At 45.1% G+C, this 17,297-nt stretch overlaps 1 protein-coding gene across 7 annotated transcripts in view; it reads left to right on the plus strand.

Annotated features, from left to right (window-relative positions):
• The window catches only part of DNAH9 (dynein axonemal heavy chain 9), a 373,954-nt gene that overhangs the window by 175,742 nt on the left and 180,915 nt on the right, over window positions 1-17,297 (plus strand). For 6 of the 7 annotated variants that reach the window (XM_070061394.1, XM_070061395.1, XM_070061396.1 and 3 more), the window contains 2 exons: window positions 10,570-10,743; window positions 11,570-11,777. The exons of the other annotated variant lie outside the window; for it this stretch is intronic. In XM_070061394.1, the coding sequence (XP_069917495.1) occupies window positions 10,570-10,743; window positions 11,570-11,777 (382 nt within the window). The remainder of the gene's footprint in view (window positions 1-10,569; window positions 10,744-11,569; window positions 11,778-17,297) is intronic. 7 annotated transcript variants of the gene reach the window in all.

Genomic DNA, 17,297 nt, shown 5'->3' on the forward strand with positions numbered 1-17,297 from the left:
TTTGAGTGAGTGAACATAGCTCTGCTTCCTTGGAGAGTTATATGATGTTTGTGTTGGAACAACTGCTGGTATATGTACACTACTTTTCCAGGATGTATGTGTTTTATAAAGAGAGAGTTGGAAGGATGCAGCGTGTAGAAACTTGAGTGGAAGGAATCCTTGCAGCCTTCTAAAAATCTTGCAGAATAAGGACATCATACGGGGTCAGAGTTAACCATCATGGCTCCATTCTCCTGAGTCACAAAGCTGTTCAGAAGAGATTAAACTAAGGATTCACTGCTATCTAGCAGTGGAAGACCAAAGCAGTAATTTCTCTCATGGTGTTGGCTGCTTTATGTGGGCATGGGATAGTTTGTCATCCTCTCCCCCCTAACCATCCTGTGTTCCCAACCATTTTCTTGACTTATTTTGCTTCAAAGATTTTTTTTTATCTAGAAGCAATCTATTTAGTGTTATACAAACCAGTGTCTTACAGCTGAGTTTAACCTCTGGAAATATTATGCAGAGGTTAAGGGCATGAAGACTGTTAGTAAATTTTAAAGTACACAGTGCAATATTGTTGAGTAGAGGCACTGTGGTTGTACAGAAGATCATTAAAGACTAACCCACAGAACGTCATACCCAGACTAATGCCTCTCCATTTTCTCCGGCACTTAGTAACCATCAGTCTACTCTCAGCTTCAGAAAGTTTAAATATTTTGGATTCAACCTGTACGTGGCATCATGTGGTATTTGGCCTTCTATGTCTGACTTCTTTCACTTAGCATAATGTCCTCCTGGTTCATCCATGTTTGTCACAAATGGCAGAATTCCTTCTTTTCTAAAAATATGTGCTAAGAGGGTATAATGTATGTTAAGTGTCCTTACCAAAGAAACCATAAATATGGTGATGATTATGATGATCGTGATATAAGAGGCCAAGAGGAAACTTTGGTGGTGAATGATCTGTTTATGGTGAGGATTGTGTTGATGATTTCATGTGTATATAACCATCTCCCAACTTGTCAAATTGTACAGCTTTCTGTATGTCAATCATGTTCAATGAAGTGGGTCTTACTAATATAAAAAAAAAGAACCTGGGGGGGGGGGAACAGAACATGGACTCAGTATGTGAAATGTAATCATCTGGGACATTGGGCAAGTAACCTAACCACACTCTACCTTCCTCTCCCCATGTGTCCAGAGGATATTATTGGTGCCTGGATCCTAGGATGGCAGTGAGGACAAAGCAGACACACGCTGTTCTAATCACCCCACAGAAACGCACACAAAGCACTTAGAATAATGCTGGCACACCTATGTGCTTAGTGTTAATATTCTCCTAACATAAATATTCAGTTTTACAACAAGTATCTGGAGCCTCTCTCCCAACAGGGGATCAGACCAATGTGCGTTTGTTGGGATATAACTTACTCTTTCTGGTCTGGATGGGTTGTGAGGCTCTTTCAAAGGAAAGTAAAAAGTTTCAGCCTCCCAAGGCAAAGCCATTTTCTAAATATCCAAAATAGACGTGAAGTGAGACAAAAAAAAATTAGCAATTAACTTCTTTTCCATATCTCAGGTCCTCCTTAGAACACGCTCCCACCTCCCTTTATTCAGTAATGTGTTCAGAATCCAGAAAGCAGCCTGCGCTGGCTCTCAGGAAGTATGCCTTTCCTCTCTCCCTTCCTAGAGCCAGAAGGAAATCCCCATGGGCAGGGGTATGCGTGGGCCTTGAGGCTGACCTCTGAGAGTCCTGTGCTGTCTGTTCAGCAAGCCTTGGAGCTTCTCCACGGGCTGATTCTTTGACAACTTTACATTCCCCCTTGGAGGCAACCAGGCCAGGAGTCCAGCAGGGTAGATGAGAGCCAGCTGAAGTGCACAGAAATCCTGGCTGCATGGATTACCGCTTTCCATCAAATGCAGTCTCTGACCTTTCGGCTGATGAAATGTCAGACAGCGAGCATACTGGTGCCAAGCAAGCAGTGGGGTATTGAGAAGACGATACTTAGTCAACTTTTCTATGTCTGTATAGGAAAATTTAAATCTATTCAGCTGTTTGTAAAAGCCGAAGAGAAAAAAAAAAATCCCTCCAGGTGTCCTGGGCTCCGAAGTACTTGGAGCTGTACGCAGCCACGCTGGCACACAGGGTGAAATGATGGGAGAAAGCTTTTAGCCCCCGGGGATGTCCAAGACCCCTGCACAACCTGCATTACAGTGAGACACCAAAAACAGTACTATAAATCGGAAAGTAGGAATTCAGCCAGAAACAAGCTGCGATTAAAGCAAAGCAGAAATGCAAAAGGAAGTCTGTACATGAGTGGAAGTTCCTCTTTAAAAAAAAAAAAAAAAAAATGGTCCCGGCTGAATACTTTGCAATGGGGAACTGAACACCTGAGTTCAATTCCCAATTCTGTCTTTTCATATTTAAAAAAATGGAGATAATTTTAACTAGCCAGGGTAATTTACAGCATTGTGAAGATCCAATGAGGCTGCATTGAGTTCTGAATTCTACTACCATAGGCTGGTAAGGTTTTGGTGTGGTCCAGGTCTGTCCAGGTGAGGACGAATGAGAGGAGGCAGGGATTCCAGGAGGAATCCAGCCACTAAGGCCCCTGTCTGAAGAGCTGCAGTCGCGATGAATCACAATAGGACCCTAGCATACGTGCAGCAGGATTTACCCTGTTTGTAATAAGTCGCAGTGAAAGGGGAGGCCAAGTGCCGGAGTACAGGGCGGCAAAGCAGACAGAATGGGTGTGGCCCAGCCAAGGGCTTGCTTGAGAATCTGAGCAGGTCACTCAAAGTGGAGTTGGAGAGAGGAAAGGAGAGGACTTATGAGCCTCATTCTTTCTAGGGGTGAGCCTCATCACAGGATCTCCATAGAGACCTAAAATCCGGTTTTCTGGGCTGTCACTGTGGCACAGGAGGATAAGCCATCAGCTGCAATACCCTCAGCCCACATTAGAGCCCTGGTTTGGGTCCAGGCTGCTCTGTCTCTGATCCAGCTCCTTGCTGGTGAGCCTGGAAAGGCAGCAGATAATGGCCCAAGTACTTGGGACCCTGCCACTCATGAGTGGAGTTCCTGGTTCCTGGTTTCAGTATGGCCCAGCCCCGGCTGTTGCAGCCATTTGTGGGGAGTGAATCAGAGAATGAAAACTCTTTTTCTTTCTCTCTCTCTCTGCCTTTCAAATAGATAACAAAATAAAACTTTTTTAAAAAAAATTGACTTTCCTGGAAAGGTAAATATCCTCAAGAATTTTCTCCATGTATTAAAAATGGAGGATTTGGCCGGCACTGTGGCTCACTAGGCTAATCCTCCGCCTGCGGCGCCAGCACACCGGGTTCTAGTCCCAGTTGGGGCGCCAGCTCTGTCCTGGTTGCTCCTCTTCCAGTCCAGCTCTCTGCTGTGGCCTGGGAAGGCAGTGGAGGATGGCCCAAGTCCTTGGGCCCTGCACCCACATGGGAGACCAGGAGGAAGCACCTGATTCCTGGCTTCGGATTGGCACAGTGCACCAGCCATAGCAGCCATTCCAGGGGTGAACCAACGGAACGAAGACCTTTCTCTCTGTCTCTCTCTCTCACTGTCTAACTCTGCCTGTCAAAAAAAATTGGAGGATTCTCCTAGGCTTCTGATTCGAGAGGATGATACTGGGAAGCTGTGGTGTCCCCTTAATCTGAATTCAAATGAGAATAAGATTAGCAAGCAGTCTGTCCATATTTTAGGGCCTATTTGCATTTTCTTTTTTTAAAATTTACTTTTAAATTTTGTATTAACATGTAATACTTGTGCATGTTAAGGGGTGGAGTGCAATATTCAGTACATATATACAGCATAAGCCATAAGCCAATCATATCGGGTGATTAACCTATTTTCTCATCTTCTCTTTGAGTCTGGAGCCTACCAGCTCCTCTGTTGCAGTTCTTCATACTGAATGTAGTACATTGTCAGGAGCTTCAGTCACCCCACTGTGCTGCAAAACACAAGATATGCATATGGGGACAGGTTGGGCAATGGGTTATATTTATATAATTATATATTTATATAAAACTTCCAAATATGATAGAAAATAGATGTTGCCTTTTTGTATATGGTTTATTTAACAACACAGTGACCTCTAGTTCCACCCATTTAGCTGTAAATATCAGGATTTCATTCTTTTTTATGACAATAATACTCCAGTGTGTATGTACCATATTTTCTTTATTCATTCATCCATAGATGGACATCTAGGTTGACTCGTTTTTTTAAAAATTTCTATTTATTTATCTGAAAGGGAGAGTTACAGACAGACAGAGAGAAAGATCTTTCATACACTGGTTCACTCCCCAAATGGCCACAATGGCCAGAGCTGGGCCGATCCAAAGCCAGGATCTAGGAGCTTCTTCTGGGTCCCACACAGGGGCAAGGGCCCAAGTACTTAGACCATCTTCCACTGCTTTCCCAGGCAAAAACAGAGAGCTGGATGGGAAGAGGAGCAGCTGGGAGATGAGCTGGTGCCCATATGGGATGCCAGTGTCACAGGCAGTGTCTTAGCCTATTATGCCACAGTGCCAGCCCCAGTTCTTTCTTTTTTAACATGTAATTTATTTATGTGAAAGGCAAAATGACAGATAAAGGAAGAGAGAGAGAAAAAAATCTTCCACCCACTGTGTCACTTCCCAAATGCCTGCCACAGCCAGGATTGGGCCAGGCTGAAACCAGAAGCCAGGAACTCCATCCGGGTCTCACATAGGTGACAAGCAGCCAGCCAGCCACCATCTACTGCTTTCTCAAGCATATTATTAGGAAGCTGGATCACAGCAGAGCAGCTGAGCATCAAACCAGCACTCCTGTATGGGATGCCAGCATCACAAGTGGTGGCTTAACCCACTGTGCCACAGTGCCAGCCCCATGGTTGATTCTGTATCTATACTACTGGAAATAGTGAAGCAATGAACGTGGGAATGCAGGTATCTCTTTTGTATGCTGATTTCATATGCTTCAGGTGCACATCCAGAAGTGGGATAGCTGGGTCACATGGTAGATCTATTTTTAGTTTTGTAAGGAAACTCCATAATGTTCTCTATAATGGCTCTACCAATTTTCATCCCCACCAACAGGGTATTAAGATTCTCTTTTCTCCATATCCTCACAATTACCTAGTATTTTTGTCATTTTGATAATAACCATTCTAAATGCAGTGAGATACCTCATTGTGATCCTTCTACTGAACAGAAGCTTTTTGGTTTGATATAATACAGTTTGCTCATGTTTGCTTTTGTTGTTTTTGTTTGGGGGTTCCAACCCCCAAAAATATTGCCTATGCCAACGTCTTGAAGTATTTTCCGTATGTTTTCTTTTGATGGCTTCCAGTCAGCTGCATTTACATCTTTCGTCCATTTTGAGTTGACTTCTGTGTAGAATGAGAAATAGGGGGAGGTGTCTTGATTCAGTCTTCTGTGTATGGATATCCAGTTTTCTCAGCGCCATTTATTAAAAAGACTGTCTTTTCTCAAGGGTATGCTTTTAACTCCTTTGTCAAAGATAAGTTGGCTGTAGATGCATTTAGTTATTTCTGGGTTTCTTTTCTGCTTCATTGGTCTGTGGGTCTGTTTTTATGCTCATTAAATTGCTGCTTTGGTTACAACAGCTCTGTAATGTCTTAAAATACAGTATTGTAATGCCTCCAGCTTTGTTTCTTTTGTTAGAAATTGCTTTGGCTATTTGGGGTCTTCTGTGCATCCTTTTCAATTTTAGGATCTTTTTTCTAGTGAAGAATGCCACTGTCGTTAGTATTTTGATGGGGATTGTGTTGAATCTGTAAATCACTTTGGGCAATCTGAACATTTAATAACATTAATTCTTACAATCTATGAACATGGGCAAACTTTTCATTTGTGTTTATGTGTGTGTTGTTTGATTTCTTTCATTAGCATTTTGTAATTTTCATAGTAAAGATCTTTCATATCTTTGGTTAAATTTATTCCAATGTATTTTGTAGTTATTTTGAATGGGATTGTTCTTTTAAGTTCTTTTTCAGTGAGTTTGTTTCAGTGAGTTTGTGTAAAAACGCTGCTGATTTTTGTGTGTTGATTTTGTATAGTGAAGTTTTAGTGAAGTTCTAATTGCCACCTGGTAGAGTCTTTTGGTTTCTGTATGTGTAGAATCATGTCATCTGTAAACAGGAGAAGTTTGACTTTCTCCTTTCCTATCTGTATGCCTTTTATCTTGTTTTCTCTGACCTGTTCTGGCTAAAAGTTCCAGTAATATATTGAATAAGAGTGGTGAGAGTAGACATCCTTGTCAGCTATAGAACTCGGAGGATCCACTTTTCCCCATTCAATATGTTTGTTAGCTGTGGGTTTGTCATATGAGGCCCTAGTTATGCTCATATATGTTCCTTCTATATCTAATTTGATCAAGCCTTCTTAATCATGAATGGGTGCTGAATTTCATCTACTGCTTTTCCCTTCATCTGTTGAGATAGATAATGTGATATTTATTGTTCATTCTGTTGATGTGATAGTTTATTGATTTGCATATATTGAACCATTCGTGCATCCTTGGAATCAGTTCCACCTGATCCAGACTGATGATCTTTTTGATGTGTTATTGGGTTTGATTTGCTAGCATTTTGTTGAGAGATTTTTGCATATATATTCATCACAGATTTTGAGTCATAGTTTTCATTTTTTTGTCACATGTCTGGTTTTGGAACTGAGGTAATATCAATCTCTTAGGATGAGTTTGAAAAGATTTCTTCCTTCCTTTTCGATTTTTTGGAATAGTTTGAGGAAATTAGTGTTAGCTCTTCCTTAAAATGTGGTAGAATTTGGTAGTGAACTCATTAAATCCTGAGTTTTTCTTTGTTCTCTTTATGTTGTACTTTTGAGAATGTGACTATAATGTGTTGTGGTAAAGGTCTTTCCTGGTCATATCTATTTGGGCTCCTCAGGGCCTCTTGTTCTTTCTCCAGACTAGGGGAATTTTCAGCTATTATAGCATTTAATGGTTTTTCTGTGCCTTTATTCTCTCTCTAAAGAATCCCCATCATGCAAATATTAATGCATTTAATGGTATCCCAAAGAAGTTAGAGGTTGCATTCTTCTTTTATTATTATTTTTTCTGACCTGGGATATTTTAAAAAGACTCGTATTCGGTTCATATATTCTTTCTTCTGCTTGCCCTAATCTGTTGATGAGGTTTTCAACCGTATTTTTTATTTGATTGAATGAGTGCTTCCTATCTAAGATTTGTCTAGTTATTTTTCAAGATCTATTTTTGCTAAATTTCTCATTCATAGCATGCATTGATTCTCTAACTTCATTTTTTAAAGATTTACTTATTTATTTGAAAGGCACAGTTACAAAGAGAGGGGAAGAGACAAAGATTTTCCCTTAATCTGGTACTATTGTGTTGGTTTACAGTGCCATATTGCACTGTTTTTCTCATAGGTCTTATGTCCTTACATTGGTATCTGCACACCTGGAAGATCAGGTTTACCTATTGCTTTCTGGCTTTTTATTTGTTTGTTTTTATCTATTGAAAAGCATAGGAACAGAATGAAACAGAGAAAAAGAGAGAGAGAGAAAAATCTTTCATCACTGGTTCACTCCCAAATACCTGCAACATCTGAGACTAGGCCAGGTCAAAACCAGGAGCGGGGAGGTCCACCTGGGTCTGCCACATGGGTGGCATGGATCCATTTACTTGAGCCATCATCTGCTGCCTCCCAGGATACTTGTTAGCAGGAAGCTGGGTCAGAAGTGGAGGTGGGACTCATTCTCAGGCACTCTGATGTAAGATGCAGCTGTTGCCAAGTGATGATTTTGTCACTTGCACCACAAGGCCTGCCTCGTACTGTTTTTAAAGAATGGCTTTCATGGAGTTAAGGCTTGTTTCTAAAGATATGCTGTCAGGTGTCAGTTTGTAACGCCACTTTGGCTTTAGTTGAAGTCGTATGCTGTGGTATCCCTATACCTTCTTTCACTGAAGGGACAGTGGCAATGGCAGGAGTCCAGAGCACTTCTGGAACCCAAAGAGGTTGCATGAATTCTCTGGCACATAGTCCCCCAGTCACTATCCACATGAGGGGCAGAAACTGTGGTGCTGATGCTAGCACAGGGATGGACAAGGGAATGCAGGTACCTCCAGTTGCTGCCCAGGTAAGGACCTGAATCCACAGTATGAACTGGCACTGGAATAGGTGGAGCACGCAGATCCTAAGCCACTGCTTGAAGCCACAGGGCTGGTTCTGGCACTTTTAACAGACTCAGTGAGTGCACAGTTCTGGGCACAGGCCCAGTTCCTGCAGTTTTGAGCAGTGGTGGGCGAACTGGGCTACAGTTCCAGGAACCCTGATGGGGAATCTTGGTGAGTGGGTCCAGTGGCAGTGAGCATGGCACCAGGTACCAGGCGGGAGTGGGGGGAACGTGAAGAAGATGGGCCCAAATGTAAAGTTGTATATTTCCCTCTAGGGTCTGGGAGTCAGGATCCCCCTGCTGTTTTGCGTACTTTGTTTCCTGTAGGGCTGAGTGCTGTGTGGACTAGGGGTCACCGCTGCTCTGCTAGATACAGTTGGATTTATGAGGCTGCAGTCATCTTAGCCAATGTGGTAGAAGGACAGTGGGGCCCCAGGGGATGAGCCCTGCAGAGGCTTCCGCTCCCTAGGGCAGTGTAGATTCTGACAATGACTCTTTTCTCAAGATGGTGCTACACTGCTGCAGCCTATGCCCTTAGGGTTGTGGAGATGCAACGTGAGTGCCTTCTCTGAGTCTCAGCAACCAACCGTGAGATCTCCAAAGAGCTGTTCTCCCTGGGCTCCTAGTCTGTGGTGCCACCTTGGATGCTTCCTGTAGCTAGGACCACTAAGGTGATCAACAGGGTGGGCTCTGCTGAGGCTTGCCCCTGCCATGGTGAGCCCCTCTAGCCTTTGGGCTGAGCTCTTAGTCCATGGTTGGCTTTGTTCCTCTCTCTGTGTTGCCATTCCAGGTCTTTGTGCCCCAAAGTTTCCCATTATTCCCCTACTGAGTGCCAGGGCTCTCTCTCACACACTCACCTAGAGACACAGCTATTTGCTTACTGCTTTGGTTTTTCTCATGGAAGAGGAGATGATCTCTATTTGATCATCTTAGAAGTCTAGAATCTCCTTTCTCACTTTAAAGCAAAAGAAATCGATTCAGGAGCAGGCATTGAGCCTAGTGGTTAGGACACCCACTTCCTATACTAAGTTAGTCTTGAGCTCCTAATTCCAGCTTCTTGCCAGTGCAGACCCTGGGAGACAGTAGTGATGGTTCAAATAATTGGGTTCCTGCCACCAACATGGGAGACATAGATTGAGTTCCCAGCTCTCAGCTTCAGAACTACTATGGGCATTTGCAGAGTGAACAAGTGGGTGGAAGTTTCTCTCTCTCTCTCTCTCTCTCTCTCTCTCTCTCTTCCTCCTTACTTAATAGGCAGCAAAATGAGAAGCATTCCTTCTTCTCAGTACAGATTTGTTTCCATGCCCCTGGCTTTCTGCTCTGTGCAGCCTTTGAAGTCCACCTTTGTCCTGCCCTCCATTAATATTTCCTAAAATGCCCACCTCTGACTTTTTTATATTTGTGTGTTCATTTGCTGTCCAGAAAAGATGCCAGTAGCATCAGGTTTTACTGGGATATGGTCATTTGTGTGTGTTAGCTTGGGCAGGGTATGATAGTTTGAAAACCTGGGTACACCTGGGTACACCTGTCCTTAAGGAGCTCATGGTCTAATGTGCATGCAGGTAAATTATATGCACACTTTGAGTCTCCTCTCACCCAATCACACTATGCCCCAGGTGTCAGCAGCCACCCTTCCAGTTCACCAACCTTCACAACCATCCTGGAAGTCATTCACAGTCTCAGGTGTCTAGGAGGATGGGGGAACTGGTCTACCTTGGCAGGCCCTCTTGAACCACACCTGAGCCACACTTGTCCATCCACCCTCCAATGGTTACTAAATGTACCAAGGCCAAGATGACTCAGTAGCATGGTCAAGTAGGGGGTTCCAAACACTTGCCTTGGTCTGTTTTTCTGCTGTTCTCACTGGACACCCCAGATTGGGTAGTTCTAGAGTCTGGGGTGCCCAAGAGCATGGCACCAGAATCCTAGCAGGGCCTTCTTCCTGCACCAAAGCCTTGCAGATGGCATTGCATGGCAACACAGGCACTTGCTGGTTGAGTTTTCTCTTCCTCGTCTTCTTTTGAAGTCACTGATTCCATCGGAGGCCACACCCCCACGACCTCACCAAATCCTAATCACCTCCCAAAGGTCCCACCTCCAAATGCCATTAACACAGGACTTTGGGGATTAGGTTTCCAACAGCAGCATTCTGGGAGAGCACCCTACCCATCACAGTGCCTCAAAGCCACACCTACCGAAGGGCAGCCCCTGCACAGCTGGGCCTAGTCAGGGCTGATGCTTGGGGGACCACCATCCTTCCAGGAGGAGCTGGTGCAGCCAGCACACCTTCCCTAGGCAGCAGCACGGTGTCTTCCCACCCTGCCCTCCTGCCGATGCTGGCCAGGGCTGCCTATCAGGGCCTCCTGAATGTTCCAGGACCTTGCTCCCTGATTGGTTTTGTTTCTGCAGCTTGTGGACTACCAGACAGAGTTCAGCAAATGGTGGCTGACAGAGTTCAAGACAGTCAAGTTTCCCTCCCAGGGCACCGTCTTTGACTATTACATAGACCCAGAGACCAAGAAATTCGAACCTTGGTCCAAGCTCATCCCCCAGTTTGAATTTGATCCTGAGATGCCTTTACAGGTGAGTGTGGCTGGGTTGTCAGGAACAGGCAACCACCCCTCCTACCCCACAGAGGTCTGGGTAGTTCTAGCAATAGCCTCCTATTGAGATCTGGGTTCTAGGAATCAACTGTCCACCAGCTACATGCCCCCTTTTTTAAGATTTATTTATTGATTCAACAGGCAGAGTTACAGACAGAGAAGGAAAGACAGAGGTCTTCCATCTGCTGGTTCACTCCCCAAATGGTCACAAGGGCTGGAGCCAAGCCAATATGAAGTCAAGAGCCAGGAGCTTCTTCAGGGTCTCCCATGTGGGTGCAAGGGCCCAAGCACTTGGGCTGTCCTCTGAGGCTTTCCGAGGCCATTAGCAGGGAGCTGGATCAGAAGTAGAGCAGTCAGAACTCCCTGGCAGCACCCATATGGGATGCCGGTGCTACAGGAAAGGCTTAGCCTACAACTAAGTCACAGCACTGGCCCCTTTCATAGGAAACATGATGGAATCACATTCTCCCCTAAAGGCTAGGAGACTTAAAGACCAGATCCAACCAAAATTTTAGGGGCTAAGAAGAGGAGCTGGCAGGGCCGGAAAATTCTAAAATGCATTGGAGAGATCACAAGGGGTTACACAGGAACAAGTAGAGGAGGGGAAGGATGCTCTCTATCCTGTAGCAGGGAACCCTGGAATGAGTCTGTAGGATGGATATTCAGGAAGACACCCCTGACCCACACTTCCATGGTGAGCTCCACTATGGCAGGATCTCCACTTCTACAACACTCCAGAACATTTCGTGGTACACCTGTTTCTTCCTGGAGCTCACCCCTGCCATGCTCACCCTATCCCACTCCAGGCCTGTTTGGTGCACACGAGTGAGACCATCCGAGTGTGCTACTTCATGGAGCGGCTCCTGGAGCGGCGGCGGCCAGTCATGCTGGTGGGCACCGCGGGCACGGGCAAGTCGGTGCTGGTGGGAGCCAAGCTGGCCGGCCTTGATCCTGAGTACTACCTGGTGAAAAATGTGCCGTTTAACTACTACACCACATCAGCAATGCTACAGGGTAAGGCTTCCTGGGCACCTGGAGGTGGGAGGTGTCCCCTGGCAGAGCTGGAGCTGAGCACCGGGTGTATACTTAGCCTAACTTCCCTTGCATCCCAGAATGCATTTCCTCCCACCTGCCCCTTTCCACCCCTCCCCTCCTTCTTCCACACACCTCTGTGCACGTCTCCAGCACCCCTGAATGCTGCTTCCTGTTCCCGCTCTTTCTCCCTACGTTCCTCCCTGGCCTGTTACATTCAACACCAAGCAGTTCAGCACCTTGACGACAAGGAGTGTTGAGAGCCATTGAGGGGTGGTCTTGTAGACATTTGGCCCAGGAAGGGCCTCTAGAGATCATTTCATTCACCCCTCATGTCTTGTAGGTGGGAAAATTGAGGCCCAGAACAGAGAACAGGATTGTCACGGTTACTGCCAAAGGGCAAGGCCAGCATGGCACATCAGATCTTCCGACTCTCTGTGGAGTCGGCATTGCAGCACTGTTGACGCACTGGGCTCCCCCAGGGGCCAGGAACCTCCAGGGCCTGGCTGTGGGGTCAGAGGCTCACTGCATGTGTTCTCTCCTTGCCAGAGGTGTTCCCTCCCTAACTGTTACTCATAACAGAGTCTCGACATTCAACAAGTGAACCAAAGTGTTCTGTTCAAGAAATATACAAGCCAACTTCCCAAACAAAAAGAGAGAAGGGGCAGGGCTGGGGCAAAAGGCTGTTGTCACTTCCCAAACAGCAGCCAACAGCCTTGCCCCACTTTTTGCTGCCTTTTTATGCCTTCCCAGGTGACAGTGCAGTGTGTCCTCACGAAAGTCCGGAATTCTATGTGTGAGCTGTTTGCAGACTGATGAGTTACAAGTCATGGCTTATAAAGAAAAAAGGCAGCCTAGCCTAGTGCTTTTCCTCTCTGACTACCAGGCCTTAGGCCAAAAGTCCTGGAAAATGGCTCCCTCTGGGCCACACAGTGTTCAGCATCTTGTGTCCCTGCCAGCTGTGAACCCGAGTCTCCCACTGCAGCCAGAGTGCTAGCTATCTTCCAGCTTCCATGGAAGCTCATTGTCCTACCTTCTTTCTGCCCATGTGTCCCAGCTCCTCCAGGAACAGGGTCCAGCCAGCTCCCTCATTTGCAGCAGTTAAGTGCCAGGAGTGTGCAATGGAAGCTAAGGCTGTCCCTAGCCACCACTTCAGTAGCAAAGAGACGCCACCATCTCTCCCTTTTTTGTTTCATTTTTAACTGTCAAATAATAATTGCATATATTTATGAGGTACGATATGAAGTTTCTTTTTCTTTTGAAAGATTTATTTATTTATTTGAAAGTCAGAGTTACACACACACACACACAGAGAGAGAGAGAGAGAGAGAGAGAGAGAAAGGTCTTCCATCCAATGGTTCACTCTCCAGTTGGCTGCAACGGCTGGAGCTGTGCCAATCTGGAGCCAGGAGCTTCTTCCAGGTCTCCCATGTGGGTGCAGGGGCCCAAGGACTTGGGCCATCTTCTACTGCTTTCCCAGGCCATAGTAGAGAGCTGGATCGGAAGTGGAGCAGCTGGGACTTGAACCAGCACTCATAGGGGATGCTGGCACTGTGGGCGGCAGCTTTACCTGATATGCTATGGCGCCGCCCCCGAGTGAAGTTTCAATATATGTATGCATTGGGAGATGATCAAATCAGGCTAACAAAAATGGTAACCTCAAATATTTATCATTTCTTTGCAGTGAGAACATTTAATATCCTTCTTTCTGCTATTTTAAAATATACAGGGATGGATTTTGACTCAGCAGAGACAGATGGAGAGATCTCATCCACTGGCTCACTACCCAAATTGCTGTTTGTACTTAAGACTCTGTGTGTGTAAGGAAAGATTGAATGTGATGGGGCATAGTCTGTTAAAGGACAAGTAGCACATCCAGACAGATGTGAAAATGTGGCAAAAGATGGGAAAGAGCCTAATTATTCACATGACATAGCACTAAACAGCATTTGCAAAGAACAAGGAAATTATGTATGCACTGATTTGGAACTATTGCCAAGGATCTGTTGAGTGAGAAAAGCAAGACATACAGCAGCGCATGTGGTGTGCTCCTGTATTGTTCTGTTTTCTGTCACTATCATGAATTTCCTGAGGCCAAGTAACTTCATAAAGAGAGAGAGAGCCTTGTTTCACTCACAGTCCTGGAGGGTCCAGGCCCACAACTGAAGGCAGCCTTCTTCCAGAGCAAAGCGGGTCATCACACAGCAACTGAGGGAGGGCACGTTCCTGTGTTCTGGTCTGTCTCCTTCTTATAAAGCCACCACCATTTGATCCCAGAGCTCCACTCTGAGCACTTTAATCCTCATCACCCCACGAAAGCCCCACTTTTACCCAGCACAGTTGGGTTAAGTTTCTACCCTCTTAAGACCTTGCCATGGGGACTAAGTTTCAACATATGAACCCCTGGGAGACACTAAAACCATAGCCATACCATAGCTGCTCCAAACTGTGTCCTGTCTAAAAGGAAGTAACTAAAATTGTACTCACTTACTTGATTTTAAAAAGATATATCAAGATTTACATACATTTATATATCATTTACACATAGATAGAGGAGAGACAGAATGGGTAGATGATGGCTGAATGGATAGATAGATAGGTAGGTAGATTATAGATAGATGGATGATAGACAAGTAGATGGATACATAGATAGATGATAGATAATGAATACATAGATTGATGATGGATAGATGATAGATGAATAGATAAGTATGTAGGTAAGTAGATAGATTATAGAAACACAGACAAGTAGATAGATAGATACATGCATAGATAGATACATAGATAAATTGCAGAGAGATAGATACATGATAGGTGATGGTGATGAAAGATAAATTATAGATGGATAGATACATAAGTAGGTAGATAAGTAGATAGATGATAGATAAGTAGATGTATAGATAGACAAGTAGATGGATATAGACATAGATATATAGATGATAGATAAGTAGATAGAATTCCAGAAGGATGCACCAGAAACTGGTGTCAGCAGTTGTCTCTGGCAAGAGGAACTGAATGCTGAGGGTGGGAAGGGGAATTACTTAAATCATTTTTTAAAATATGAAATATTCCAAGCATGCAGAAAAGCACAGACAATAACATAACAGATGCCCTTGAAGCATTACACAGATTTCACAGATGCTAGAAGTTGTCACTTCGCCATGGCTCTAGGCATTGTCAGTACAGCTGATCCTCTAGCCCATCCCTTGCTCCTTCCTGCCCTTGTTTAACCTGATGCTAAAGTTAATTTGTGTCACTCCAAGTTCACACTTTTGATACACTTGTACCCATTGCATAGAGAATGTTGCCTGTGTATTTAAATTTTAAGTGTGTGCTCGACTATACCTTCCTTTGGCCACTTAACCTTTCTCAAGAGTCCAGACCTGCAGATCCATTTCTTTCATTTTCACCACCGCATAGAAATTCCATTGTGCAAGTAAATCAGAGCTCACTTTATCTATTTGCTGACTGAAAGGAAGCATAACATTTCTTACTTTTTTAATTATTTAATTATAATTAGCATATAATAAACCACACATACTTGCTAAGTTTCAAAATATTTACATACCATGAAAGCATCATCGTAATGGAGATGAACATACTCATCACCTCCAAAGGTTTCCTTGGGTCCCTCTGAGACCTCCCACTCAGTGTTCCCCACTCTGCCTAGTTCCAGGCAACTGCTGATTCGTATTTTCCAGAATTTTATATAATGGAGCCACACAATAAGCACTCTATTTTTTGGGGGGGTGAGGGGCTGGCTTCTTTCACTCAGCATGATTTTGAGATCTATCCACATTGTTAAGTGTACCAATAGTTCATTCTTTTCACTCTTGAATAGTAAGGTAAAATATGTAAAGCACTCAAAATGAGTCCTAGCGTACTATAAGTGCCTAGTAAATGGAAGCTCTTATTATAATAATATTAACAAATTTCTTCTCAAATTTAAGAATGATGTTATGCAATAATTTCTAAGCCTCAACTGTCAAAACAAAAAGCATACAAGCAAAACCCCTTTGCTGGAAAAATGAGTTTACCCTGAACTAGGCTTTGAAAGAAACATCCCAGCTTTCAAACAGGCAAGAACTCCACCCTGCAAGTCACCCCCAGCGGTCTCCAAGGGGACGTTCTGCAGCTAACTTACCCTGCGAGGCTGTACAGGGCTGTTTTCTCAACATCAGATGAGGCAGCTGCTTGGTGATACTTGCATCTTTCCTCTCATTAATCCAGCTCTGGAGTCTCCACTGAGAATTTATTTATTTTTTTTTTTTTGACAGGCAGAGTTAGACAGTGAGAGAAAGAGAGAGAAAGGTCTTCCTTTTTCGTTGGTTCACCCCCCAAATGGCCGCTACAGCCTGCGCGCTCCACCGATCCAAAGCCAGGAGCCAGGTGCTTCCTCCTGGTCTCCCATGCAGATGCAGAGCCCAAGCACTTGGGCCATCCTCCACTGCACTCCCTGGCCACAGCAGAGAGCTGGACTGGAAGAGGAGCAACCAGGACAGAATCCGGCACCCCGACCGGGACTAGAACCTGGAGTGCCGGCGCCGCAGGCAGAGGATTAGCTTAGGGAGCCACGGTGCCAACCAAGCATTTTTCTAATACAGATTCTGAGCTCCTTGAAGTAGCAATGGCAGCTGTGCTTTGGGCATTCATACCGCTCACCAGGGTGACGAGCGCATGGCTTACTTAGGGTTTACAACGTGCCAGCCCTTGTGCTAAATGGTTTACCCTCTTCAGTTGCATTACTCCCTCCTTGCCCTACCAGACACTGATCATTAGTGCTTTTGGTGGATGTAGCAGAAAACCTGGCATAAACAATAAATCATTTTGCAAACAAGAAATCTTAAGGTGGGCATCTTCTAATGCTGGATCAACAGCTCATGATAAAGTATTTACTACTCTCTTGGCTGTTCCCTCAAGGTGGCAGAATGGCTGCTGTTCTGGCTGGAATATCTACATTCCACATAAAAAAATAAAAGAGGGCTGACGCTGTGGTGTAGCAGGTGAGGCCACTGCCTGCAGGGCCGGCATCCCACGTAGGCACCAGTTCGAGTCCCAGCTGCCCCACTTATTTTTTTTATTTTTATTTATTTTTATTTTTATTTTTATTTTTTGACAGGCAGAATGGACAGTGAGAGAGAGAGAGAGAGAGAGAGAGAGAGAAAGGTCTTCCTTTGCCGTTGGTTCACCCTCCAATGGCCTCCGCAGCCGGCGCACCGCGGCTGGTGCACCACGCTGATCCGATGGCAGGAGCCAGGTACTTATCCTGGTCTCCCATGGGTGCAGGGCCCAAGGACTTGGGCCATCCTCCACTGCACTCCCGGGCCACAGCAGAGAGCTGGCCTGGAAGAGGGGCAATCGGGAAAGAATCCGGCGGTCCGACTGGGACTAGAACCCGGTGTGCCAGCGCTGCAAGGTGGAGGATTAGCCTAGTGAGCCGCAGCGCCGGCCCAACTGCCCCGCTTATGATCCAGCTCTCTGCTATGGCCTGGGAAAGCAATG

This window comes from Oryctolagus cuniculus, chromosome 17 (genome assembly GCF_964237555.1).
Source record: "Oryctolagus cuniculus chromosome 17, mOryCun1.1, whole genome shotgun sequence".
Lineage (NCBI taxonomy): Eukaryota > Metazoa > Chordata > Mammalia > Lagomorpha > Leporidae > Oryctolagus > Oryctolagus cuniculus.